Source organism: Schistocerca americana, chromosome 9 (genome assembly GCF_021461395.2).
Source record: "Schistocerca americana isolate TAMUIC-IGC-003095 chromosome 9, iqSchAmer2.1, whole genome shotgun sequence".
NCBI classification, from domain to species: Eukaryota; Metazoa; Arthropoda; class Insecta; order Orthoptera; family Acrididae; genus Schistocerca; species Schistocerca americana.
The window spans coordinates 97,800,646-97,827,254 of NC_060127.1; the positions used below are offsets into that span (position 1 = coordinate 97,800,646).

Below are 26,609 nucleotides of genomic sequence, written 5' to 3' on the forward strand. Positions count from 1 at the left end.
CTTCCATCGGTCTTTTTATAGTATCTGCAGTTAGCGGTGCATTTCCGACACTCCTCCGAAAGAATAATGTCTGATAAAGTCAGAGATGTTCCTGATGCAAATGTATACATGACATTCGAGTATGCAGAAAGTAAAGAGGCTTGACATAATTGTATCTTCTCCATATCCTTCATTAATCCTACATCTGGGCACCAAATTCATGAACAATTCTCAAGAATCAGTCAAACAAGAGTTTTGTAAGTCATGACTTTCTTGAATGAGTTGTATTTCGTTAGTGTGTAACAATAATGGAAATTCCTGGATGAAGCAATATGTAAAATAAGGGAAAGATAACTACTCACCTATAGCGCACTGATGCGTTGAGCAGAGACATGTAACAGGAAGCAGAATCCACACCAGACTTCTAGCTCTTGCTCTTTTTGAAGCAAACACACACACACACACACACACACACACACACACACACACACCTCCAAACACGCACTCCCATGGGCTTGCTGAATGCAGTTGCAATACCTGATGGAATTGGGAAAGGGGTATGGAAGGACACGAACAGTGGGTAGCAGGAAATTGACACGTCTTTGGCAGATGACTCAGCAGCCACACAACTACATGGAACGAGTACTGAGGGTAGAGAAAAAAGAGATTTAGGAAGAGAGAGAGAGAGGGGGGAAAGGGCAGAGGAAAAGGAGAGGACGGTGGACATGAAGAGGAAGAAAGGGGTGGTGAGAGAAGGGAGAGGGGTAGATGGTTCAAATGGCTCTGAGCACTATGGGACTTAACATCTATGGTCATCAGTCCCCTAGAACTTAGAACTACTTAAACCTAACTAACCTAAGGACAGCACACAACACCCAGTCATCACGAGGCAGAGAAAATCCCTGACCCCGCCGGGAATCGAACCCGGGCGTTGGAAGCGAGAACGCTACCGCACGACCACGAGCTGCGGACAGAGAGGTAGAAAAATACCTAATGTGCCCGTGGAAGTGCATTGGAATGCTTGCTTTTCATGTTGTACGTTAATGTCCCTCTGCAGACAGTATTAATAGTAACCTGGGACTTCTTGCAGATGATGTCATTATCATTCATAGTTGGAATCGACCAACTTATACAAACACGTGAGTGTAACACTTGTACATCTGGATGACTCTCCATCCAAGATAACATGCTCCAGCCTCCCTACCAAAAAGTCTTCAATCCAGTCATAAATTTCACTCGATACCCCATATGATCACACTTGGAAATCAAGAAACATTGCATCTACAGGCTGCCTTGATCCAACACTTTCAGTTTGTCGTGTGAGAAAAGTGCTAGTTGAGTTTCACATCACCAATGTTGTTGAAATCTGTGCTGACTAGCATGGAAGAGATCATTCTGATCGAGATACCTCATTATGTTTGAGATTGGAATATGTTCTAAGATTGTACAACAGATCAGTGTCAAAGTTATTGGACAATAGTTTTGTGGATCACTTCTACTACCCTTCTTGTCGACTGGTGTGACGTGTGCTTTTTTTGAAAAACTGGGCATAGTTTTTTGTTTGAGGGATCCATGATAGATTATAGCTAGAAGATGGGCTAACTCAGCCACAAATTTAGTATAGACTCTGATAGGGATACCATCAGGGTGTGGAGCTATTTTTTTTTTTTTTTTTTTTTTTTTTTTTTTTTTTTTTTTTTAAAAAGGACCATTTGAAAACAGAGTTAAGCATTTCAGCATTTGCTTTGCTCCTCAGTTTCAGTTCCTGTCTCATTCATTAAGGAATGGACACTAACTTTGATGCCACTAACAGTCTTCACATACAACTAGAATTTCTTTTGGTTTTGTGAAAGATCATTTGTCAGTATTCTGCCATGGTAGTCAGGCTTCATGTATTGCTCTCTTGACAGCCAAGCACATTTCATACAGGATCTCTCTGTCTATAGCTCTGTGCTTTGTTTTACACCTATAATGCAGTGATCTCCGTTTCCTTAGAAGTTTCATTACAGTGGCTGTATACTGTGGTGGTTCCCTCCTGTTATGAGCTCTTCTACTGGGTACTTATCTATACAGTGCATATTTAATTACTCTTTCAAACTTGAGCCATAGTTACTCTGTGGGTTCCTGTCCTGTGCTGTAAGTTTCAAGTTATTGTTGGTGTTGTTTGCTGTCAATTCTGATGAGAGTAATTGTGTCATGGAACTGTCTACCCTCCTTTCCTCTTCATGAGAAATAATACTCCTGTAATGTCATTTTCTGCAGTTGTTGATATTACACTGTTATGACCAAAAGAGCTAATCTTTTTTCCATTTCACTTCAGTGGCTCCCACTGTATCTACACTGAGCCTTTACAACTCTTTTCGGATTTTCCAGTGTTCCTACCAAATTCAGGCTTCCGACATTCCACACTCTGACTCGTAGAAAGTTTCTCTTTCATTAGTGGTTCATTCTGTTTCCCACAGTCTTCTCCTGAAGTTACTAATGAGGAATAATCTGGAATATTTTGACAATGGATATATCATCAACAAGAGGATGCTCCCAACCTCTGGTTACTCTTCTGCCCTCTTTGACATGGCCACTGACAGAATGGGGATGATGTATACCAGCAGTTGGTACTTCTAGTTGAAACATAAGTAGTATCTGGGATCAAAACCAGATATTTTGATTACTACTAAGAGGCACTATCCCAGGAGCAGAAATACTGAAAGGTAAATACAGTGTTGTGGAACAACGCCAATTTTGAGCAAAGATTATTTGATATTTCTTTGTATGTACATGTTTCAGTAGTATAATTAAATAACTCATATTGTATATTTGTCAGTTAGACTAGCTACCATTCTCTGTAAATATCAACAGTTACAATCATTTTCTCTTGTTTAGCTTTTTGACGCAAATAATAATAATAAATCCCCCCCATGAACCATAGACCTTAACGTTGGTGGGGAGGCTTGCATGCCTCAGCGATACAGATAGCTGTACCGTAGGTGCAACCACAACGGAGGGCTATCTGTTGAGAGGCCAGACAAACGTGTGGTTCCTGAAGAGGGGCAGCAGCCTTTTCAGTAGTTACAGGGGCAGCAGTCTGGATGATTGACTGATCTGGCCTTGTAATACTAACCAAAACAACCTTGCTGTGCTGGTACTGCGAATGGCTGAAAGCAAGGGGAAACTACAGCCATAATTTTTCCCGAGGGCATGCAGCTTTACTGTATGGTTAAATGATGATGGTGTCCTCTTGGGTATAATATTCCAGAGGTAAAATAGTCCCCCATTTGGATCTCCGGGTGGGGACTACTCAGGAGGACGTTGTCATCGGGAGAAAGAAAACTGGCATTCTACGGATCGGAGCGTGGAATGTCAGATCCCTTAATCAGGCAGGTAGGTGAGAAAATTTAAAAAGGGAAATGGATAGGTTCAAGTTAGATATAGTGGGAATTAGTGAAGTTAGGTGGCAAGAGGAACAAGACTTTTGGTCAGGTGAATACAGGGTTATAAATACAAAATCAAAGAGGGGTAATGCAGGAGTAGGTTTAATAATGAATAAAAAAATAGGAGTGCGGGTAAGCTACTTCAAACAGCATAGTGAATGCATTATTGTGGCCAAGATAGACACGAAGCCCACGCCTACTACAGTAGTACAAGTTTATATTCCAACTAGCTCTGCAGATGACGAAGAAATTGAAGAAATGTATGATGAGATAAAAGAAATTATTCAGATAGTGAAGGGAGACGAAAATTTAATAGTCATGGGTGACTGAAATTCGATGGTAGGAAAAGGAAGAGAAGGAAACGTAGGTGAATAGGGATTTGGAGGGGGGCGGGGGGGGGGGGGGGGAGAAATGAAAGAGGAAGCCGCCTGATAGAATTTTGCACAGAGCATAACTTAATCATAGCTAACACTTGGTTCAAGAATCATAAAAGAAGATTGTATAGATGGAAGAAGCCTGGAGGTACTGACAGGTTTCAGATAGATTATATAATGGTAATACAGAGATTTAGGAACCAAATTATAAGTCATTTCCAGGGGCAGATGTGGACTCTGACCACAATCTATTGGTTATGAACTGTTGATTAAAACTAAAGAAACTGCAAAAAGGTGGGAATTTAAGGAGATGGGACCTGGATAAACTGACTAAACCAGAGGTTGTATAGAGTTTCAGGGAGAGCATAAGGGAACAATTGACAAGAATGGGGGAAAGAAATACAGTAGAAGAAGAATGGGTAGCTTCGAGGGATGAAGTAGTGAAGGCAGCAGAGGATCAAGTAGGCATAAAGATGAGGGCTAGTAGATATCCGTAGGTAACAGAAAAAATATTGAATTTAATTGATGAAAGGAGAAAATACAAAAATGCAGTAAATGAAGCAGGCTAAAAGGAATACAAACATCTCAAAAATGAGATTGACAGGAAGTGCAAAATGGCTAAGCAGGGATGGCTAGAGGACAAATGTAAGGATGTAGAGGCTTCTCTCACTAGGGGTAAGATAGATACTGCCTACAGGAAAATTAAAGAGACATTTGGAGAAAAGAGAACCACTTGCATGAATATCAAGAGCTCAGATGGAAACCCAGTGCTAAGCAAAGAAGGGAAAGCAGAAAGGTGGAAGGAGTATATAGAGTGTCTATACAAGGGCGATGTACTTCAGGGCAATATTATGGAATTGGAAGAGGATGTAGATGAGGATGAAATGGGAGATACGATACTGCGTGAAGAGTTTGACAGCAAAGGACTTGGAAGAGCAGTTGAATGGAATGGACAGTGTCTTGAAAGGAGGGTATAAGATGAACATCAACAAAAGCAAAACGAGGATAAAGGAATGTAGGCGAATTAAATCGGGTGATGCTGAGGGAATTAGATTAGGAAATGAGACACTTAAAGTAGTAAAGGGGTTTTGCTATTTGGGGAGCAAAATAACTGATGATGGTTGAAATAGAGAGGATATAAAATGTAGACTGGCAATGCCAAGGAAAGTATTTCTGAAGAATAGAAATTTGTTAACATCGAGTATAGATTTAAGTGTCAGGAAGTTGTTTCTGAAAGTACTTGTATGGAGTGTAGCCATGTATGGAAGTGAAACATGGACGATAAATAGTTTGGACTAGAAGAGAATAGAAGGCTTTAACATGTGGTGTTACAGAAGAATGCTGAAGATTATAATGGGTAGATCACATAACTAATGAGGAGGTATTGAATAGAATTGGGGAGAAGAGGAGTTTGTGGCACAACTTGACTAGAAGAAGGGATCAGTTGGTAGGACATCTTCTGAGGCATCAAGGGATCACCAGTTTAGTATTGGAGGGCAGCGTGGAGGATAAAAATCGTAGAGGGAGACCAAGAGATGAATACACTAAGCAGATTCAGAAGGATGTAGGCCGCAGTACATACTGGGAGATGAAGCAGCTTGCACAGGATAGAGTAGCATGGAGAGCTGCATCAAACTAGTCTCAGGACTGAAGACCACAACAACAACAACAATGGCGATAATAATATTAATAGTAATCATACAATAATAACAATAATGTTTTACAATGTAATAAGTTCAAACTAATGGACAACTATTATTATGTTCTAATAAGGTTCTTCTTTGTACAGGAAAATTGGTTAAGAGAGTTGTGGAAGAGGCCTCAAAACATGCTGCAGATGTAGCGGAAATGATTAAACAAATTCCATTGTATAAGAGATTGTTTGTGAGTGGATATGGAATTACAGTAGATTCCTCTGGAGAGAGAGACATTTTGAATTTCCCTCATCCTGTGAGAAGAGAGTATCCAATGAAAGTCCGCTATGGTTTTGTTCCAGACAACTGGTTTACAGATTTCTACAAGAAGACTGGGGTAACAGGTAAAAAAAAAAAAAAAGAACAGGTCTGAAAATATGTCCTTCTTTTGAGAACTTCCATCTGCTACTTGTTTACACTTCTTGGAAATTTACAATGTTCGTTTTCTTCTGCCTCAATAAACTTGAAGACAGACAAAATTACAGCAGCCTATGTTTTAAAAATGTACTAAATTCAGCACTACTAGTTTTAGGCTTGATCCATTTTCAAATGAGTCAAAAAACAGAATACACCATAATGAAAGGAAGGTTACAACATAAAAGCTACGCAACTGCACTCGATGTAGAGTTTATACAAAATTAGTAATTACCTATAACGAATGTGGATGCATTGTTATAGTCTTGATACAGAAATCATGTGCTATTCATATTTGTGCATAGCATGGTGGTTGAAGTGCATGACCTAAAATATAAAGTGTACAGGATAATAGTGGTTGCCAGAACTTAGCTTTAACACACTATAGTATTTTAATAGTGTTTTAATGCTGTAGTTCTCGCAACCATTATCATTACACATACGTTATATTTTAGATCATACTCTTTGATGACTGTGCTATGCACAATTACGTGTAACATGTGATTATTTCGTGATGAAATGGGGATGAGGTATCCTATCAAAATTACCACGTTTGCTTAAGGACTGTATTCAGTGCAGCTGTATGGCTTTTATCTTATATCTTTCTTTTTATTATGGTGTGTTACGTTTTTAGATGACTTGAAAATGGGTTATGCCTAAATATAGGGGAGGGGGGGGGGGGGGGGGGGGGGGGGACCGAATCCATGTACATTTTCAAAATACACCTCAGATGAATTATGTCGTGCCTCAAATTCATAATGTTAAGTCAAACTTAAAAAAAAGATAAAACTATTCAAAATTAACCTGGTAAGTATGGGCTGTTGTTTACACGTATATGATTTATCCATTACAGCACAAGTTCATATATTTCATAGTACTGGTTGTTTAGAAGATACTAATAATTTTAGAAAATTAAAGCTATTATTTGAAAGGGTGAGCTCTGTTTTAAAATGTTCCTTTACAAATGAAAATCTATGAGGACTGTCCCAATTTAATTCTTGTACCAGTGTGAAAATGAGTGATGTGTGTTTTAGTGTAAGTGGAATTGAGGAACAGCTGTCAGTCCTCCATTGTTTGGGCTTCTGTCACAGTTCATTCTAGAGTCTTGAATGAACTGTGACAAAGCCCGAATGTACTAGGACATGTCTTGAAACTATGAGATAGTGCATTAATAATGACTAGGTACCAGCAAAAATCTTGTTTTGTTTCAATAAAGTCTAAAAGAAAAGGATGACTGATTGCTGTGTTCCATCATTTTTTAAAGGATCAGAGTTTATAATGAACTTCCAAAGAATTTAAAAAAACTCAAATGGAAGCTGCTTTGTAGTGGTCTTGAAGGAGTTTCGTACCAATAGCTGTCTTAATAGCATTAAGGAATTCCTTTTGGAGGAGTAGAATACTTTCATTTGTGCCAGTAGTATTTATGAAGTGCCAGTAATTAAGATATACAATGTTTTTATTGTTTATGATTGTTCCAACAAAATTGTGACATGAAGTTTAAAATATATCCTCAATCCAAAACAAATTCTGTGTTTGTCTGTGGGGAGTAAATAGATACAAATAAATAAATACACAACAATATGATTTTTTCAGGTTGATTTTGTTTTTGGTACAGCTTTTTTGTACAGTTGTAATAAGTGTGTCGCAAAAGTAATGAGAACAATTTTTCCGCAATCACTAGAAAGTCTAGAAGGCAAATGAGACTGCTTGGGTTGACAGTGGGAGAGGTCAGATATAGAACCCAGCTTGAGTCACTTTCCTCTGAACTCTCACACAGTGCACATGGCTGCTTGTTAGATAAGCTGCTGTTTCAGTTATGCATCATTATGACAAAATGTAATGTGGTCTCAGACAACCTTACACGATGAAGATTTGTATAAAATTCAGAAAATATGAAAAGGAACTCTTCAGGAACGTTATGGCGATCTCTATACCAGAAAATGAGCTGTCTTCAAGTTTGTGACAGTATACGAAGTGTGGTCAGAAAGTAACAGCAGTTTTTTAATTTCTTGTGATTTATACATTCGATTTTCAGTTTTTTTTAAATCTTGTTGGTATATATGTTCTTAATGTATGTTTACATTGTCAGCTGTTTTGATTATTTAGTTTATTGTTGACAGCCATAAAGATTATATGTGTTTTTGACTGCTCAGCGAATGTTTACTAAAGATGGATCAAAGAATTTGCATTAAATTTTGTTTCAAAATGGAATAAATTGCAGCACCGCATTTGAAATGTTGACTGTGGCTCTTTGTGAATGTACTGTGAGTAAGACAATATAAGTGGCTTTACTCGTAATTCGGAACAGCTTCCTTCATATACAGACTTCACACTGAAACCTGTAGAAGATGTTATATTGTCCCTGAAAAACAAAAATTCTGCAGGATGGGATGGTATACCAACAGAAGTAATTAAAATTGTGTTTAAAATAATATCACATCCTCTGACAGAAATAATTAACCATCGTTTGAGCAAGGATGCTTCCCAGAGTTACTGAAGTATGCCGAACATAGGCCAGTACACAAAAAAGGGCCAAAAGAAGAAATGGGAAATTACAGACCTGTTTCTATCCTGTCAATTTTCTCTAAGTTATTTGAAAAGCTTGCTGCAACACAGATACTAAATTTTGTCTCAAAATTTAATATCACTGATAAAAATCAATTTGTGTTCCAAAAATGAAAAAATACCTTAGATGCAATAAACACATTTGTTGACAGAATTAGCTCCTCATTGGATAACAGCAGCAAAGTTGCAGGTATCTTCTGTGAATTAAGCAAAGCATTTGATTCAGTGAACCACTCCATGCTGCTCTATAAATTAGGGAGATACAGGATCAGTGGGAGTGACCTCCAGTGGCTGACCTCATATTTGACAAAGAGGAAGGAAAGAGTTACAAGGTGTTCAACTTTGTTTCCATCATTTTTCCCCCAACATTTGAGGTTTTAATGAAACAAATTGGTTACACAAGTATCATTTAAAGTATTTTCCATTGCTGGCCACTACTTTCTCCCATCTTTCGGGCAGTGTACGAAGCCCGCATCGAAAAAATTGTTCATCTTTTGAAGCGATCCACGAATCGATCCAATTTGTGACTTCTTCTACATCTACATGATTACTCTGCAATTCACATTTAAGTGCTTGGCAGAGGGTTCATCGAACCACAGTCATACTATCTCCCTACCATTCCACTCCAGAACAACGCGTGGGAAAAACGAACACCTAAACCTTTCTGTTCGAGCTCTGATTTCTGTTATTTCATTTTGATGATCATTCCTGCCTATGTAGGTTGGGTTCAACAAAATATTTTCGCATTCGGAAGAGAAAGTTGGTGACTGAAATTTCATAAATAGATCTCGCCGCGACGAAAAAAGTCTTTGCTTTAATGACTTCCATCCCAACTCGCGTATCATATCTGCTACACTCTCTCCCCTATTACATGATAATACAAAATGAGCTGCCCTTTTTTGCACCCTTTTGATGTCCTCCGTCAGTCCCACCTGGTAAGGATCCCACACCGCGCAGCAGTATTCTAACAGACGACAAACGAGTGTAGTGTAAGCTGTCTCTTTAGTGGACTTGTTGCATCTTCTAAGTGTCCTGCCAATGAAACGCAACCTGTGGCTCACCTTCCCCACAATATTATCTATGTGGTCTTTCCAACTGAAGTTGTTCATAATTTTTACACCCAGGTACTTAGTTGAATTGGCAGCCTTGAGAATTGTACTATTTATCGAGTAATTGAATTCCAACGGATTTCTTTTGGAACTCATATGGATCACCTCACACTTTTCGTTATTTAGTGTCAACTGTCACCTGCCACACCATACAGCAATCTTTTCTAAATCGCTTTGCAACTGATACTGGTCTTTGGATGACGTTACTAGACGGTAAATTACAGCATCATCTGCGAACAACCTAAGAGAACTGCTCAGATTGTCACTCAGGTCATTTATATAGATCAGGAACAGCAGAGGTACCAGGACGCTTCCCTGGGGAACACCTGATATCACTTCAGTTTTACTCGATGATTTGCCTTCTATTACTACGAACTGCGACCTTCCTGACAGGAAATCACGAATCCAGTCGCACAACTGAGACGATACCCTATAGGCCCGCAGCTTGATTAGAAGTCGCTTGTGAGGAACGGTGTCAAAAGCCTTCCGGAAATCCAGAAACACGGAATCAACCTGAGTCCCCAGTCGATAGCGGCCATTACTTTGTGCGAATAAAGAGCTAGCTGTGTTGCACAAGAACGATGTTTTCTGAAACCATGCTGATTACGTATCAATAGATTGTTCCCTTCGAGGTGATTCATAAGGTGTGAATACGGTATATGCTCCAAAACCCTACTGCAAACCGACGTCAATGATATAGGTCTGTAGTTCGACGGATTACTCCTACTACCCTTCTTAAACACTGCGCAATTTTCCAATCTGTAGGTACAGATCACTTCATGAGATTGGAAGTGTTGGTCAGCCAGGCCATGCACCATTGATTTAAACAGGTGATAATCAGAGGGGCAATGTCTGGAGAATATGGCGAGTGGGGTAGGACTTACTATTTTAATGTTTCCAAGTATGTTTTGACCTCTATTGCAACATGGGGTCGGGTGTTGTCATGCTGCAAAATCACTTTATCATGCCTCTCGCTGTATTGGGGCTGTTTGTCTTTTAATGCTCTGCCCGAATGCATTAATTGTGTTCGATAACAAGCACCTGTGATTGTTTCACTTGGTTTTAACACCTCATAGTAAACACTGCCGAGCTGGTCCCACCAGTTGCAGAGCATAATCGTGGAGCCATGAATATTTGGTTTGGCCGTCAACGTGGAAGTATGGCCGGGTTATCCCCATGATTTTTTGCATTTAGGGTTAGCGTAATGTACCCATTTTTCATTCCCGGTCACAATGCGATGCAAAAATCCCTTCCGTTTTTGCCTCTGAAGCAACTGTTCACAAACACACAAATTCCGTTCAATGTCTCTTGGTTTCAGCTCACACGGGACCCAAGTTCCTTCCTGCTGAATCATGTTCATAGCCTTGAGACATTTTGAAATGGCTTGCTGTGTCACTCCCACTAATCGTGCCAATTCTTCTCGAGTTTGACACGAGTCTTCGCTCAGCAATGTCTCCAATTCTGCATGTTCGAAAACATTCTCTCTTCCACCACTGTGCTAGTCTACGATGTTCTTGAAGTGTTGAAACCACTCACGACATGTTATTTCACTAATAGTGTCCTTAACATCCGTACTTGAGAGCATTCGATGAGACTCAACTGCTATTTTCTTCATATTGAAAGAGAACAACACAAAAACAGAAGAAATTTATTTTAATCTGAAGGTACTGAAAGCAGAGACTCACATTGTCAAACTACTGGGACTAAAAAAGACCAGAGGCTCTCATGGGATGACCATATAAGCTACCTGACAGGCAAACTTGCACGCGTAATATTCCTGCTGTATAAACTAAGAAATTCTGTCAGTAAAATTTTATTGATGCTTTGCTACTATGCATTCTTTCAGTCACAGCTGCAATATGGGATTCTGTTATGGGGAAATTCATCAGGCACGAACTGTGTATTCGAATGGCAAAAAAAAGCAATTACAAATTAGATGTTTACAAGGATTGGGTCCAAGAGAAAGCTGTAAGGAGCACTTCAGTATATTAAACGTAATGACACTCCCAAGTCTCTATATGTATAACTGCTTAATATACAGGGTGCGTCAAAAAAATGTATACACACTTTGAAGCGCCATAGAAAATTTATTTTTTGTTCTACAATGTTAAATTTCTGGAAATGGAAAGCTTAAAGTCCAATTGGAAAAATAAATGTACTTTGCAAATGTGATTAATGTTCAAACTGGCGGCCTTCAGCATCAATACATTTCTGAGTACAAGTCACCACTGATTCCGTACATCGTACCAAAGTGTCCAATGAGACTTCTGTGCACACCGCCTGAATCACATTCCAAAGTGTGTCCAGGTTACGTGATTTACATTTGTACACCTCATCTTTTACTGTGCCCCATAAGAAGAAATCCAGTGGAGTGAGGTCTGGAGAGTGTGCAGGAAACTCGATTGGTCCCCTGCATTCTATCCACTGGCCGGGCACATTGTGATCTGGGTATGCTCGTACGTCCCTATGATACTGCGGCGGGGTGCCATCTTGTTGGAAATAAAACTCATCATTACCATATAATGCATGAATGGCAGGGAATATGGAGTCAGCAAGCATTGTTAGGTACGTTTCTCCAGTAACAGTACCCTCAAAGCGGAAAGGCCAAATGAGTACCTTTGCAGACAAACCACACCACACATTTACACCAGGCAAATTCACAGCCTTTTCAACTGTAATGTGGGGATTATCTTCAGCCCAGGATACACGATTGTGCCTATTGACAGTTCCATTGAGTTTGAATATGGCTTCATCCGACCAAATTATGCTACCCATAAATCCCAGTTCACGTCTCACCATCTCCTGAACCCATTCACAAAATTCTAACCTTCGATCTGGATTGTCGTCACTTAGCTGTTGCACCAGCCTTGGAATGTATACACGAAACTTGCCTTTCTTCAGAATGCGCAGCACACTACTAGCGCTTACATTACTCTCACGTGCCGCTTGCCTTGAGGATTTGTGAGGTGAGCGCTGAAGCAGTTCCAAGACCGCAGTTGTGGAATCATCACTTGTAGCTGTACAAGGTCGCCCTGATTGACCTTTATGCACATCACACACTGTTCCATGAATTTCGAATTTGTCTCGTAGACGTGTAATTGTTAGCCTTGAAGGTTGTTCTGTACCATACTCACTTCTCCACTGTCTTTGAACTGCAGTTACATTCTCAAACTCCCAGTACCATCTTCAATTTTTTGGTCCTGTCCTCCTCAGTTGCGCGTAATACTACGGTATGTTGATGATTTTCACTTATGGACCGTCTGACAGCAACTGAATAAAACACAATTTTAGTGCCATACGCGTTTCGCCTTTATTTTCTGCAAGGCATCATCAGTGGCAGGTTGCGTAGATAGTTCCTTACATATTACGCTCCTGTTGCATTTTTGGTCTTGTTCTTCTTCCTATGAGCGCCAATTTGCTGTTTTTTCTGCATTCCACAGCACTATGCACTGAACGCTTTTTTTAATGCACTCGATGGGAGCTGTGTCGAAGTCGTCGGGAAGCTGAGGGGGAGGGGGCGGGGGGGCGAAGAGGCGACTGAACATGCAGTAAGAGTGGATGAGGCATGGTGCAATAATGCGGCCGACTGAAGATCTGGAGAAAGTCCGAAGTGGAAAAGGAAGTCAATGCCTAATACTGGGTCTTCGACGTCAGTCACGTAGAAGGACCAAGTGAACTGTTTGCCAGGTATGAGTTCAATAGGTAACATTGACATGAAGTGGCGACTTATTTGCTGCTCGAAGGGATAGTTTGGTTGGTGTCGTGTCCTTTACAGAAAATGTGGGAGGTATGGCACTAACGTTGCTCTGGTATCGACGGGAAAATACCGGCGCCTACCTAAATCCAAGGCGTACAGACGTCCTCGTGAGGTGGGGGATCTGACAGAATGCAACATCTGGGGGCGCCCCTGCATGTATCCACGGGCTGTGGCGCCTACTGCGGCCCGCGTGTGGCATTTGGGAATGCGCAGGGCGGGTGGCAGTTGCGAGCGGCGTCCCTGAAAGTGGAGTGGAACCAGCATATGCGTGAGTCAGCTGTATTCGTCCCGTCAGCCACAGCATCAGGCGAGAGGAAGGCGGAGCCGGCAGGCACTAGCCCGGTTGGGTTGGGGAGAGGCTGTTGCTGACCTGCTGGCGGTTTCAGGTCTTGACCGCTAGATGGCTGCTGTTCCGTGTGCTGTCCGCGATACGCACACGTCTGGCCTCTACCTCCTGACGGTGGAAGTATAATCACAGGATTACCAACCTCTTCAGTATTAGTTACTGTGCAGCGCGGAGGGAGGTGGCTGTGTCGAATAATGGCGTATGCCTGGTCTGCCAGCTGTAGTTTATCCTCGAGTGATGCTGTGGTATGTGGAAGCAAATGTAACTGTAGTTCTTGCAGCAGCTTTACCAACCACAATGCCCAGAGCGCTAAGTTCGACAAGATCTCAGTACTGACCTGCGCACGCAAGCACTGCCACAGCTGTGATGGTGTTCTTTCGCCTAAAGTCTCGCTGTAAATTATGTTGTGAATCGTATTGGCTGGTGAGCGAGAGAGGCATTTGATAAGTAATGCACGAGCAGAGGCATATTTGTTGCTCTTGGGTGGGTTCAGCTACAAGTCACTGATGAGATCAGGGTGGTCATGTAGGTGGTTCACTAAACATACAAAATGAGTGTTATCGTCCGCAATACCGTGTATGTCCAACATGTTGTCCACCAAGGTAAACCACGTCACTGGGTTGTCCGGTTGTAACGGCGGCAGCTTCGAAAAACGACCGGGGGCCAGTGCTTGTGAGGAGGCGGGGGGGGGGGGGGACGAGGGGTGCAGGATGGATAGGTGTATAAATGGCTCGGCGCGGTGAGGAGGGGGCGGCCATGTGTGTGGACCCCAAAACTGGACAGCTACTACAGTAGCGCTCACCTGAAGATGGCCAGAAGACTCTACGCCGAAATATCATGGCAGGACGTTACTGATATCCGGCAGTTCTCCCGTGTTTTTATGGAACAATCAGTACGCTGGGAAAGCTTTAAACATCACAGAGGTTAGAGTCGTCCAGCCAGGCGAGGCAAACACCGGAGATACGAACATTCCCGGTGTATTAGTAGCACATGGAGTAAAGCGTTGCGCTTCACAGTCGAATGTCCATTCTGCGGTCGCGGCGTCCTGCACTGCCAGAAAAATTGGAGGCTGCGACATTGTCTATTGGCACGAAACTGGTGATACACAGTGAGTGACAGCAACGTATTTTCGTGACTCGGGGTCACCAATGTGGGTTTTTTGGCTATAGCAGCGGGCAACGCACAAAAAACTCCAACTTATTACGATAAGACGCTTTTATTAGGGCTCATATGATTACAGAAAAGACAAGGAAAACATTGCAGAAATTCACGACACGCGTATCACTCAGTCAAGTAGTAGATGGGACTATCCAAAGAATTCCAGTCTCCAAAGACCCTTTACTCTGCACTTCGCTGGTGAAGTTACTGGCGGTCGACTGTCGCCACACTTATATCAAATATGTAAAATGTATTTTGATGAAGCCAATTGTGTGGTAAACATGCTGAGCAGCTAATAAATAAACATATGAACATATGAAACAGTAACACCTCCCGCAAATGACAAGAATTAGGCTCGTAAACTGACATTTTCAATCAAGAACAACTTTATGATGCAGACACAAATCGACTAATGTTTGAATGAGGTTATGTTACCCGAGCTCCAAGCTAACTGCCTGATGTCTGCAATCTGTTTCTTTTGACCACTATGTACCGTTGTCGCCACCTATCGGCAAACGGCGAAAGCAAAGTTGTACACCTTGTATAATAACATCTCTGCAAATTACTTATTGAAATGGGAAACTATCTCATTAGGTGTTCCCCAGGTCTCTGGTTTGGGACCAATTCGCTTCCTGTTTTATATAAATGATTTACCTTTGAACATCAATGCAAAGTCAGTCCTATTTGCAGATGACACTTCAGTACTGATTGAAAAAATAGCTCTGCAGAAATCGCTGACTGTGTTGTAAACACTTTGGATTCTCTGGAAGCCTGGTTTCAATTAAATGGTTTGAAACTAAACATTACAAAAACACAACTCACACAGTTCAAAACAAAACAATCTAAACCAAGTGAGATCTATGTCCTACATAAAAATGAGAAGATAGAACCAGCAAGCACAGTAAAATTCTTAGGACTAAACCTCGACGAAAACTTAAACTGGCAGGCACACTCAGAATATTAGTTAACAAACTAAATAGCCTTTCTTTTGCAATGGAAATGTTACATGATGTAATAGACATGGAAAGCCGAAAAATTGCGTACCATAGTTACTTCGAATCTGCCATCAGATATGGCATAATTTTTTGGGGTAATTCATGTTATGTGGTACGGATATTAAAACTTCAAAAAAGAATCATTAGGAAGATGTGTGCCGCACATGCAAGAAACTCATGTCACCCATTGTTTAAAAAACTAAATATATTATCTGTCCCGTCGCTATACATTTTTGAAATTCTATTTTTCCTGTACAGTAAACCTGAACTTTTCGAAGAATTTCACTTCAAACACACTTACACAGCTAGGCAAAAACAAAATTTTATGCTCCCTCCACACCAATTAAAGCTATATTCTATGACTCCTCAATACATGAGCATGGATCCCCCTGCGGGTTCGGGGGTTAGAATAGGCCCGCGGTATTCCTGCCTGTCGTAAGAGGCGACTAAAAGGAGTCTCACATATTTCGGCCTTATGTGATGGTCCCCTCTCGGGTTTGACCTCCATCTTTCTAATTTATTCCGAAGAGCGAGCCACTTGGGGAAGGGCGCCTTACATGGTGCATTGTATCCGTCGTGCAATTAGACCTTTAGCCGTCTTTCTCGTCGTTGCAATGGTGTCCCGCTCGTTTTCGATCTCTTGGGCGATTACCACGCTGCACTCTGCAGTGTTTCTTTTAACTGCGACGACGACCTTGGCCATTTTTGCACCTAAGATCCAGCACGATAGCCAGTCCGTTGTGGTGGGGCCGCCATGTACCCTCTTGGTTGTAGCCCCCTGACAACACAGGGATCACTCTACTGATGCCTGCGCCGTTAACTCCCCACGTATGCCAAGGAGTAGATGCCCATCGCCCTGGAGCATCGGGACTCCCGGCAATGGCCATCCTGCCAGGTGGCTATTGCTGCGGCTGGGTGGCGCCCGTGGGGAGGGCCCTTGGTCGGAGTAGGTGGCATCAGGGCGGATGACCCGCAATGAAGCGTGGTACATCATCTCTCGCTGGCGGCCAGCCGTCAGCAGTCTCTAAGCGTTCCAAAGCTCACTTTAAGGCTAATGTGTATGACCCCAAATCGTTCTCCTCCCTGGCCACACCATGGGAGGAACGAAAGGCTGTGAATGAGAGCGAAAGATACTCGCCCCGGTATCTCATCTGTACCAGAGCTGACGGGGACTCGTTTGTGTCTGTGAAGCCTCAGTTCTTTGTTGAACATTTAGAGGACAAGTTCGGGGAGGTGGAGGGCTTGTCCAAGATGCGGTCTGGATCGGTGTTGATAAAAACGGCATCCTCTGCCCAGTCACGAGCCTTGCTGGCTTGTACGAAGTTGGGGGATGTGTCTGTTACTATCACCCCACATAACAGCTTAAATATGGTCCAGGGAATTATTTTTCACCGCGATCTCCTTTTACAGTCCGATGACGAGCTGCGCGCCAACTTGGAGCGCCGAGGCGTCCATTTCGTCCGGCGCGTCCACCGGGGTCCGAGGGATCATCAAGTTGCCACCGGTGCCTTCATCTTGGCCTTCGAGGGTGACACGTTACCTGAGAAGGTCAAGGTGATGGTGTACCGTTGTGATGTCAAGCCGTATATCCCTCCCCCGATGCGGTGCTTCAAGTGTTGGAAGTTCGGCCATATGTCTTCACGCTGTGCTACCGACCTCGTCTGTCGAGATTGCGGTCGACCTTCCCATCCTGATCATCCCTGTGTGCCGCCTCCAATCTGTGTGAACTGTGGTGCGCACCATCCGCCTTGCTCGCCAGACTGTCCAATTCTGCAGAAGGAGCGGAAGATCATGGAAATCAAGACTCTCGACCGCCTGACGTACACTGAGGTGAAGCGGAAATATGATCGGCTTCATCTAGTGCGCATGACAGCTTCTTATGCCGCAACTGTCACTCCTTCTACAATTCCATCCACTCCAGTCAGCTCTCAGAGTCGAAGTCCCACACCTGCCCCCTTGATGGTGGGGGGCACTAAACCTCCTGTTGCTCCTGCTCCATCTACTTCAGGAGCAACACCCCCCAACCATCAGGGACATCAGTCCCCCCTTCCCAGCCGGAGAAGCGTAAGACTTCTTCGGCTACTCTCGTAAGGAAGGGGTCCCTTGGGGACCTCCCTTCGCACGTTCCAACCGGTTCCAAAGCCGACAGCCACAAGTGGCTCAAACAACCGCCAGTCCCTGGTCGTCGGGACACACGGTCATCGTCTGTCCCTGAGACTGACCCAGTGACGCCCTCCCAGCCTGAACCACCCAAGGCGCAGTGCGAGAAGCAGAAGAAGAAGAAACTCCCCAAGGCTACCGACATTGCGGTGGCACCCATTCCACCGCTTCCTACAAGCTCTGCGTCTGAGGATGAGGTGGAGATTCTGGCGTCCACTGAGGACATGGATCTCGCCAGTCCCTCGGATGCAATAGATAGCTGTTGTCCAGGTGGTGACTCAGTAGCAGCAGGGGCCCCGGAGGCGTAATCTGCCTCCCCAATCCCTTCACGCCTTTCCCATCCATGGCTAATACCATCCTCCAGTGGAACTGCAGCGGTTTCTTCCACCATCTAGCTGAGCTCCGCCAACTTATCAGCCGTCATCCTTTCCTTTGCATTGCTCTGCAGGAAACTTGGTTTCCAGCAATGCGAACCCCCGCCCTCCGTGGCTATCGGGGTTATTTTAAGAACCGGGCAGCTTATGAAAGGGTGTCTGGTGGCGTCTGCATATATGTCCTTAACTCTCTTCACAGCGAGTTTGTACCTCTACAAACAGCTTTAGAGGCTGTCGCTGTTCGGGTGTGGACGCCACAGGCTATTACCGTCTGCAGTATTTACCTTCCACCTGATGGTGCTGTCGCGCAGCATGTCCTGGCTGCTCTGATAGCCCAACTGCCGCCACCTTTTTTGCTGCTGGGCGATTTCAATGCCCACAACCCTCTATGGGGTGGGACTGTCTCCGATGACCGCGGTCGGGCCGTGGAGCATGTGTTGGCTCAGCTCGACCTTAGCCTCTTGAACACTGGTGCTCCCACGCATTTCAGTGTGGCCCATGGCTCGTTCTCGGCCATCGATCTCTCTATTTGCAGCCCTGGACTTGTCCCATCCCTCCACTGGAGAGTGCATCCTGACCTGTGTGGTAGTGACCATTTTCCCATCTATTTGTCACTGCCCCAGTGTCATTCTTCTGGGCGCTTGCCCTGCTGGGCTCTCCACAGGGCTGACTGGCCAGCTTTTACTTCCGCTGCAACCATTGAGTCTCCCCCACAGGGTGTCATTGACGAGGTGGTGCGTGTTTTAACCACTTCCATCATTTCAGCAGCCGAGGCTGCCATCCCCCGTTCTTCTGGCCACCCTCGGAGGAGGGCTGTACCGTGGCGGTCGCCGGAGGTTGCTGAGGCTATTCGCGACCGTCGGCGGGCTCTCCAGCGTCACAGGCGGCACCCGTGTCTTGAGACCCTCATCACCTTTAAGAGGCTCCGTGCCTTCGCCCGTCGTCTTATTGCACGGCGTAAGCAGGAGTGCTGGGAGAGTTATGTCTCATCCTTGGGCTCCCATGTCTCCCCCTCGCTCGTGTGGTCCCGGATCCGGCGGATTTACGGATACCAGACCCCTATGGGTGTCCCTGGGCTCTCCTTGGACGGCGCTGTCTGCACGGACGCTGCCGCCATTGCTGACCACCTTGCCGTGCACTTTGCTACGAGCTCTGCGACTGGAACTTAGCCCCCGCCTTTCGCTCTGTAAAGGAGCGAGCCAAACAGACGCCGTTATCATTCCACACGCGTCGTTCTGAAAAATACAATGCTCCTTTCAGCGAGAGGGAATTCCTTGTGCCCTCGCCGATTGCCCTGATACAGCACCAGGACCAGACTGCATCCGCGCGCAGATGCTGAAGCATCTCTCCAGGGACTGCCAGAGACACATCCTCACCATCTTTAACCGCATTTGGAGCGAGGGCGTGTTCCCGTCGCAATGGCGAGAGGGTGTTATTGTCCCCATCTTGAAGCCCGGTGCGGACCCACTGGCGGTGGACAGCTATCGTCCCATTACCCTCACCAACGTTTTGTGCAAATTGCTCGAACGTATGGTGGGGCGGCGTTTGTGTTGGGTCCTTGAGTCGCGCGGTCTCCTCGCTCCATCCCAGGGTGGCTTTAGTCGGGGCCGGTCTGCCACGGACAATTTGGTGCGGCTGGAATCTGCAGTCCGTACGGCCTTTGCCCGACGTCAGCATCTCGTTGCTGTATTTTTCGATCTGCGGAAGGCGTATGACACCACATGGCGGCATCACATCCTCGCCACGTTGCATGAGTGGGGTCTTCGTGGCCGGTTCCTGGCTTTTCTTCAAACCTTTTTATTGCGCCACTCTTTCCGGGTGCAAGTCGGTGCCACCTCTAGTTCATCTTATATACAGGAAAATGGGGTCCCGCAGGGCTCAGTGTTGAGCGTCTCCTTATTTCTAGTGGCCATTAATGGTCTGGCTGCAGCAGTGGGGTCGTCGGTCTCTCCTTCTTTGTATGCCGACGACTTCTGCATCTCATTTAGCTCCACGACTACGGGAGTCGCCGACCGCAGGCTGCAAGTCACCGTTCGCAAGGCAGCATCATGGGCTCTGACTCATGGTTTTCAGTTCTCTGCAGCCAAGACTCGAGTTATGCACTTCTGCAGGCGTCGGACGGTCCACCCTCATCCTGAACTTTACCTCGACGGCCACCTGCTTGAAGTGGTGGACACTTGCCGCTTCTTGGGACTCGTGTTTGATGCCCGGCTCACATGGGTTCCTCATGTTACTCAGCTGAAGCAAAAATGCTGGCGGCACCTCAACGCCCTCCGCTGCCTTAGCCACACGTCTTGGGGTGCAGATCGCTGCACGCTGCTGCGATTGTACAGAGCCCTTGTGCAGTCCCGGCTTGATTATGGGTGCCTGGCCTATGGGTCTGCATCACCCTCAGTGTTGAAGTTGTTAGACCCCATACACCACTGTGGGGTTCGGCTTGCAACTGGCGCTTTTCGTACCAGCCCCGTAGATAGTCTACTGGTGGAGGCCGGGGTTCCCCCGCTGCGGATTCGCCGCCATCGACTGCTCGCCGACTATGCTGTCCACGTGCATTGCTCGCCAGACCATCCCAATCGTCGCCTGCTTTTCCCTGCCATGGTCCTCCATCTGCCCGAACGGCGACCTAGGTCTGGGCTTTCCGTAGCTGTCCGTGTCCAGTCCCTGCTGTCAGAACTGGGGTCATTCCCTCTTCTGCCTCCCTTCCGGGTCCGTACACCTACGCCTCCCTGGTGTTTGTCCCGGCCGTCCGTCCGTCTGGATTTGGCACAGGGACCTAAGGACTCGGTTCCGCCTGTGGCCCTCCGTCGCCGTTTTCTTGCGCTCCTCGAATCATTTCCGGGCTGTGAGCCTGTCTACACTGATGGTTCCCTGGTTGATGGTCGCACTGCCTACGCTTTTGCTCACGCTGCCCATGTTGAGCAACGCTCCTTGCCGGCTGGCTGCAGTATTTTTACTGCAGAGCTGGTGGCCATCTTGCGCGCTCTGGAGCATATGCGTTTCTGCTCAGGTAGGTCCATCGTCATCTGCAGTGACTCCCTGAGCAGCCTCCAGGCCATCGACCGCTGCTATCCCTCTTCTCCTCTGGTGTCCTCTATTCAGGAGTCTGTTTCCGCCATTGCCCGTTCTGGACGTTCGGTGGTCTTGGTTTGGACGCCAGGTCATGTTGGCATCCCGGGGAACGAACGTGTTGACAGGCTGGACAAAGGGGCGCTCGACGCCCCAGCTTTGGAGATCGGCCTCACGGCTCCCGATCAGCAGCTGGTGTTGCGCCGTAAGGTGCTTGGGATGTGGTCTGCTGAGTGGCGAGGCTTGACAATGCCTAATAAACTGCGGGCTGTCAAGGAGACGACCAATGTGTGGCGCTCCTCCCTGCGGTCTTCTTGCAGGGACTCTGTTATCCTGTGTCGGCTCCGCATTGGCCATATATACCTGACGCACGGCCATCTTTTGCGTCAGGAGGATCCCCCCCTGTGTTGGTGTGGGTCCCGGCTGACGGTCGCCCACATTTTATTGGAGTGTCCCCGACTGCACACCCTTCGGCAGTCTTTTAATTTCCCGGGCACCTTGCCTTTGATTTTATGCGACGATGCCTCCATGGCTGACAATGTTTTACATTTTATCCGTGCTAGTCCTTTTTATGGATCCATTTAGGGGGGCCCTGCACTTTTCCGTTTCTGTGTCTTTTGTCCTCGCGTCTCTCCATATTTGTTGCTGTTTTGGTGTCTCATCGGATGGTTGACTCTTTCCCTTTTTTGTTGTCGTGGTCAGTCAACCAGTCTCCGGCCATCTTCTTTTCTTCTATTTCTTTCTGTCTGGTGTTCGACTGTACTCTTCTTTTCTGTAGTGTTCGTTGCCTAATTTGTGTTCTTTAGCTTCTGGGGGTGGGGGCAGTCTCCTTCCCCTTGGGGTTTTATCTGCTCTGCGACTTTGTCTCGCTTGTTTTTGGAATGGGGGACTGATGACCTTAGCTGTTTAGTCCCCCTTAAACATCCCAACAACCACCACCACCATGAGCATGAAAATATACAATAAATTAAAGGGCTGTGATATTGTGAACATGGAAATTAATCATCTAAAGAGAAAATTACATGAACTCTCAGTGGAAAAATGTTATTATTGAGTGGAGTAGTTTATGAATGATGAGGGGATAATTTAAACAGGGCAACTAACATCTCTGTCAAAAAATAAAAATAAAAAAAATGTTTGTACAAGATTGTAAAAGTATTGTACTGCTAGAAAATTGTTTGATAACTATACTTGTTATTATTTTTAACTCTGTAAACTAAATACCTAAAATTGTATATTGACATATCTCCAGTACAACAGATCAGAATATTGCATGTTATGAGATGAAATAAATCAAATCAAATCATTTCAAAGAGGATTTAGAAGACTTTGGATATGACGACCACCCTGGACCCCGTAGCACATCAGTTATGGACAGCAGTGTGGAAGAAACAAAGAAATGATTCTGGAAAATCACCAGATCACCATCAGAGAGGCAGCTGATGATGTCCATGTATCATTTGGGCATGAAATGTGTAGCAGCAAGGTTTGATTCAAAATTGTTGCATTTTGACCAAAAACGACAGGAATTGCTGAATGAAGTCAACAACAATCCAGAACTTTTCTTATTGCAACAGATGACAAAACATGGGTATGTGGGTATGAGGTTGAAACCAAGGCCCAATAATCCCAATGGTAGCTGCCTCAAGAGCCAAGGCCGAAGAAATCAAATGTGAAGGTTCTTCTCAGTGTTTTCTTCGATTACATTGGGATACTGCATCATAAGTTCCTGCTGTATGGCTGTACAGCCAACAAGATCACACATTGCCCGTGCAGCCCTGACCTATAGGATGATCTGTTAACATTTGAAAATTCGATACTTCATGGAATAATATAGGCAGAGAGCTAAAAGTTGATGCACATTTTGAAATGACACAAGGTTTTATTGAAACAAAAATAGATACACAAAATGACCAACAGATGGAGCTTCATATGATACAAAAGCAATAAGTAGCATAACAGTTGATTTTTAGCAAAGATGTTCCTGATGATAAATCCTCAACATGTCCGCCATCATTCATCAGCAACACCAGTAAGTATGGTGTGAAATTGCCATCGAATGTTGTCTTTCAGCATCCATAATGAAGTCAGATGACCATAGTGTTATAACGTCAAGTTTAACACATATTTCAGAACGATACAACACATATAAGTCATAGAGTAAGTTGACAAGCAAGACATGTGTACACGTTAGCATTCGAATGAGCACTGAGTCCCAGTCTAGTGGCCGCTGCTCGGCTGGCTGCTTAGGTGGCGCAGCTGCTGCATGGCTGGCAGACAGCGCCGCACGTAGAGGACGTGCGTAATTGCGCGGCGGCGCTTTGAATGATCGACGAGTCACAACACTTTTCCCCCCTTTGAAATTGTGGCACTGGTCTTGATGGAGGTGTCCTGGAGATGGCTAACGTCCATAGGCGTTGTTTGACTCGCCGTAAAGTCTTGAGGAGGAGGCTTCCCGTACAGACGGAAGTGTCCCTGATGATAACGGGTCGAGATGACAGGAGACGTAGCAGTCGAATCTCCTGGGGCCCCATGCACCAATCTGCCCGTTGCGGCAAGTCCAGTTGATATGACAGGAGACATGGGCGATGTGTCGGCGTCCGTTGGAGGAGGAGGTGAGTAGATTTGCTCTGACAGAGGATGGTCATCCGGTTCCTGCATGGGCACGTCTCCTGGTGGCATCCATTCTTGTGCTGGCATCGCTATGACGGTGAGAGGGCTGCGTTGTGAGTATTGAGAGCTGCCAAGATACCGAGCGTCAGGTAGAGCCAAAGGTGGTGTAGCGGCATTCGGAACAGGCATTGCTGGCACACGAGGCCGAAGCTGGTTCAAATGACGCACTGCAACACCCGTGTCTGTCTGGATTTCATACAGGCGTCGGCCACGGTGTCATAAGATGCGGCCAAGACTGCATTTTGGCTGCCTGCCGTATCTCCGTACCCAGATGAGGTTGCCGGCGGTGAACCGGCCAAGTGAAGGCACCCGCAGCCGTGAGGTGGAAGGCCGCAGAAGATGAAGTAGTGTGCGGGGCTGCCGCCCATGTAATAGCTCAGCCGGGCTGTGGTCACCCATGGGGGTGAAATGGTAAGACTCCAGAAACTGGAGAAGCGCATCATCAGCAGCAGAAGAAGTCAGAAGTTTCCGCATCTGAGCCTTAAATGTGCAGACCAGTCGTTCAGCCTCACCGTTGGATTGTGGATGGATGAGCACAAAAATCCGCAAATTCGGAAGAGGCAAATTGCGAACCGTTATCAGTAACAAGAGTAGAGGGGAGGCCTTCCAAAGAAAAAATGCGGGCGAGAGCACTGGTGGTTGCCGTGGTGGTAGGCGACGCGCAACGGACAATGAAAGGAAAGTTAGAGTAGGCGTCAATTGCGAGGAGCCAATGAGTACCTAAAAAGGGTCAGCATGAATGTGCTCCCAGGGCTTCTCAGGCGAAGGTCACGGTGACAAAGATGACATCGGGGCAGCGGCCTGTGATGCACAAGGGCCTCAGACAGCGACCATGTGTGCTATTTCAGAGTCGATGCCAGGCCAGTACACATGACGGCGCGCCAGAGATTTTGTGCGAGACACACCCCAGTGCCCTTGGTGAAGGAGGCGCAAGACCGAAGCACGCAAAGACGCAGGTAACACAACACGCGGCGAAGCATTGTCGGTGGAAAGGAGGATAACACCATCCCTAGCCATGAGGCGGTAGCGCAAAGCGTAGTAGTTCCGCAGCGGATCAGAAGTCTTAGCGGACGGGCGATCTGGCCAACCCTTCTGAATACAGTGTAAAACCCGGGAGAGGGTAGGGTCAGAACCCATAGCAGCCGCCAGCCTGTCCCCAGTGATGGGGAACCCGTCCACAACCTGCTGCTCAGCAGCATCCAGGTGGAAACACAAAAGTTCATCCCAATCGAATGGCTGATCAGGACCCATGGGAAGGCGAGACAGAGCATCAGCATTTGCATGTTGAACCGTTGGCCAGAAATGAATCTCATAATTGAAACGAGACAAGTAAAGAGCCCAACGCTGGAGGCGGTGTGCAGCCTTGTCGGGAAGTGACGTTGATGGATGAAACAAGGAAACAAGTGGTTTGTGATCCGTAACAAGATGAAAGTTTGAGCCATAGAGAAAAACACCAAACTTATGAAGAGTATAAATAATGGCCAAAGCTTCTTTCTCAATTTGAGAATACTTTTGTTGGGCATCCGTGAGCGTTTTGGAGGCATAAGCAATGGTTTGTTCCGAACCGTCAGAAAAACGGTGCGCAAGGACTGCACCGACCCCGTATTGAGAGGCGTCTGTGGCAAGAACAAAATGTTGGCCACGTCGATAAGTAGCCAGGCACGGGGCCTGTTTCAGCATAGTCTTCAAATTTCTATAAAGCCGCTTCGCATGACGCGGACCAGTGAAAAGGCATGTTTTTATGCAACAGGCGATGCAACGGTTGAGCCACCAAAGCCGCAGACGGTAAAAACTTGTGATAGTATGCTATTTTCCCCAAGAAGGCCTGCAGTTCCTTAACAGATGTAGGGCGAGGAAGGGCATCGATCGCAGTGACAGTTTGCTGAAGCGGACGAATACCATCCTGAGAGAGTTGAAACCCCAAGTACGTGATAGATGCCTGAAAAAATTGTGATTTCTGAAGATTACACTTAAGACCGGCAGTCTGTAAGACATGAAAAAGTGTGCGGAGATTTTGAAAATGTTCTTCAGTGGTGGAGCCAGTGACAACAATGTCGTCCATGTAATTGATACACCCAGGGACAGGGAGCAATAATTGTTCCAAGAATTGCTGAAAGAGAGCAGGGGCGCTAGCAACCCCGAATGGCAAGCGTTGGTATTGATAGAGGCCAAAAGGCGTGTTAAGGACCAGAAACTGCCGGAAAGCAGCGTCGAGAGGAAGTTGATGATAAGCTTCTGACAGGTCAATTTTAGAAAAATACTGGCCTCCAGCAAGTTTAGTAAACAGTTCTTCAGGACAGGGCATAGGTTAAGTGTCGATGAGGCATTGAGCATTTACAGTGGCTTTGAAATCGCCACAGAGACGAATATCACCATTTGGCTTAGCAACGACGACAGGAGAGGACCACTCACTGGAAGTGACAGGAAGCAAGACCCCTGAAGTAGTGAGACGATCCAACTCCCGTTTTACCCGATCACGAAGGGCCACAGGAATGGGCCGAGCCCGAAAAGACTTAG

General features: G+C 45.5%; 1 protein-coding gene across 1 annotated transcript in view; it reads left to right on the forward strand.

Moving 5' to 3' along the window:
- Positions 1-4,554: 4,554 nt before the first annotated feature.
- LOC124550695 (ATP synthase subunit b, mitochondrial-like) overlaps positions 4,555-26,609 on the forward strand; it is a gene marked incomplete at its 5' end in the record, with an annotated part of 58,650 nt that continues 36,595 nt past the window's right edge. Inside the window, 2 exons of the mRNA XM_047125419.1 lie at positions 4,555-4,577; positions 5,707-5,819. Coding sequence (XP_046981375.1) covers positions 4,555-4,577; positions 5,707-5,819 — 136 coding nt within the window. The remainder of the gene's footprint in view (positions 4,578-5,706; positions 5,820-26,609) is intronic.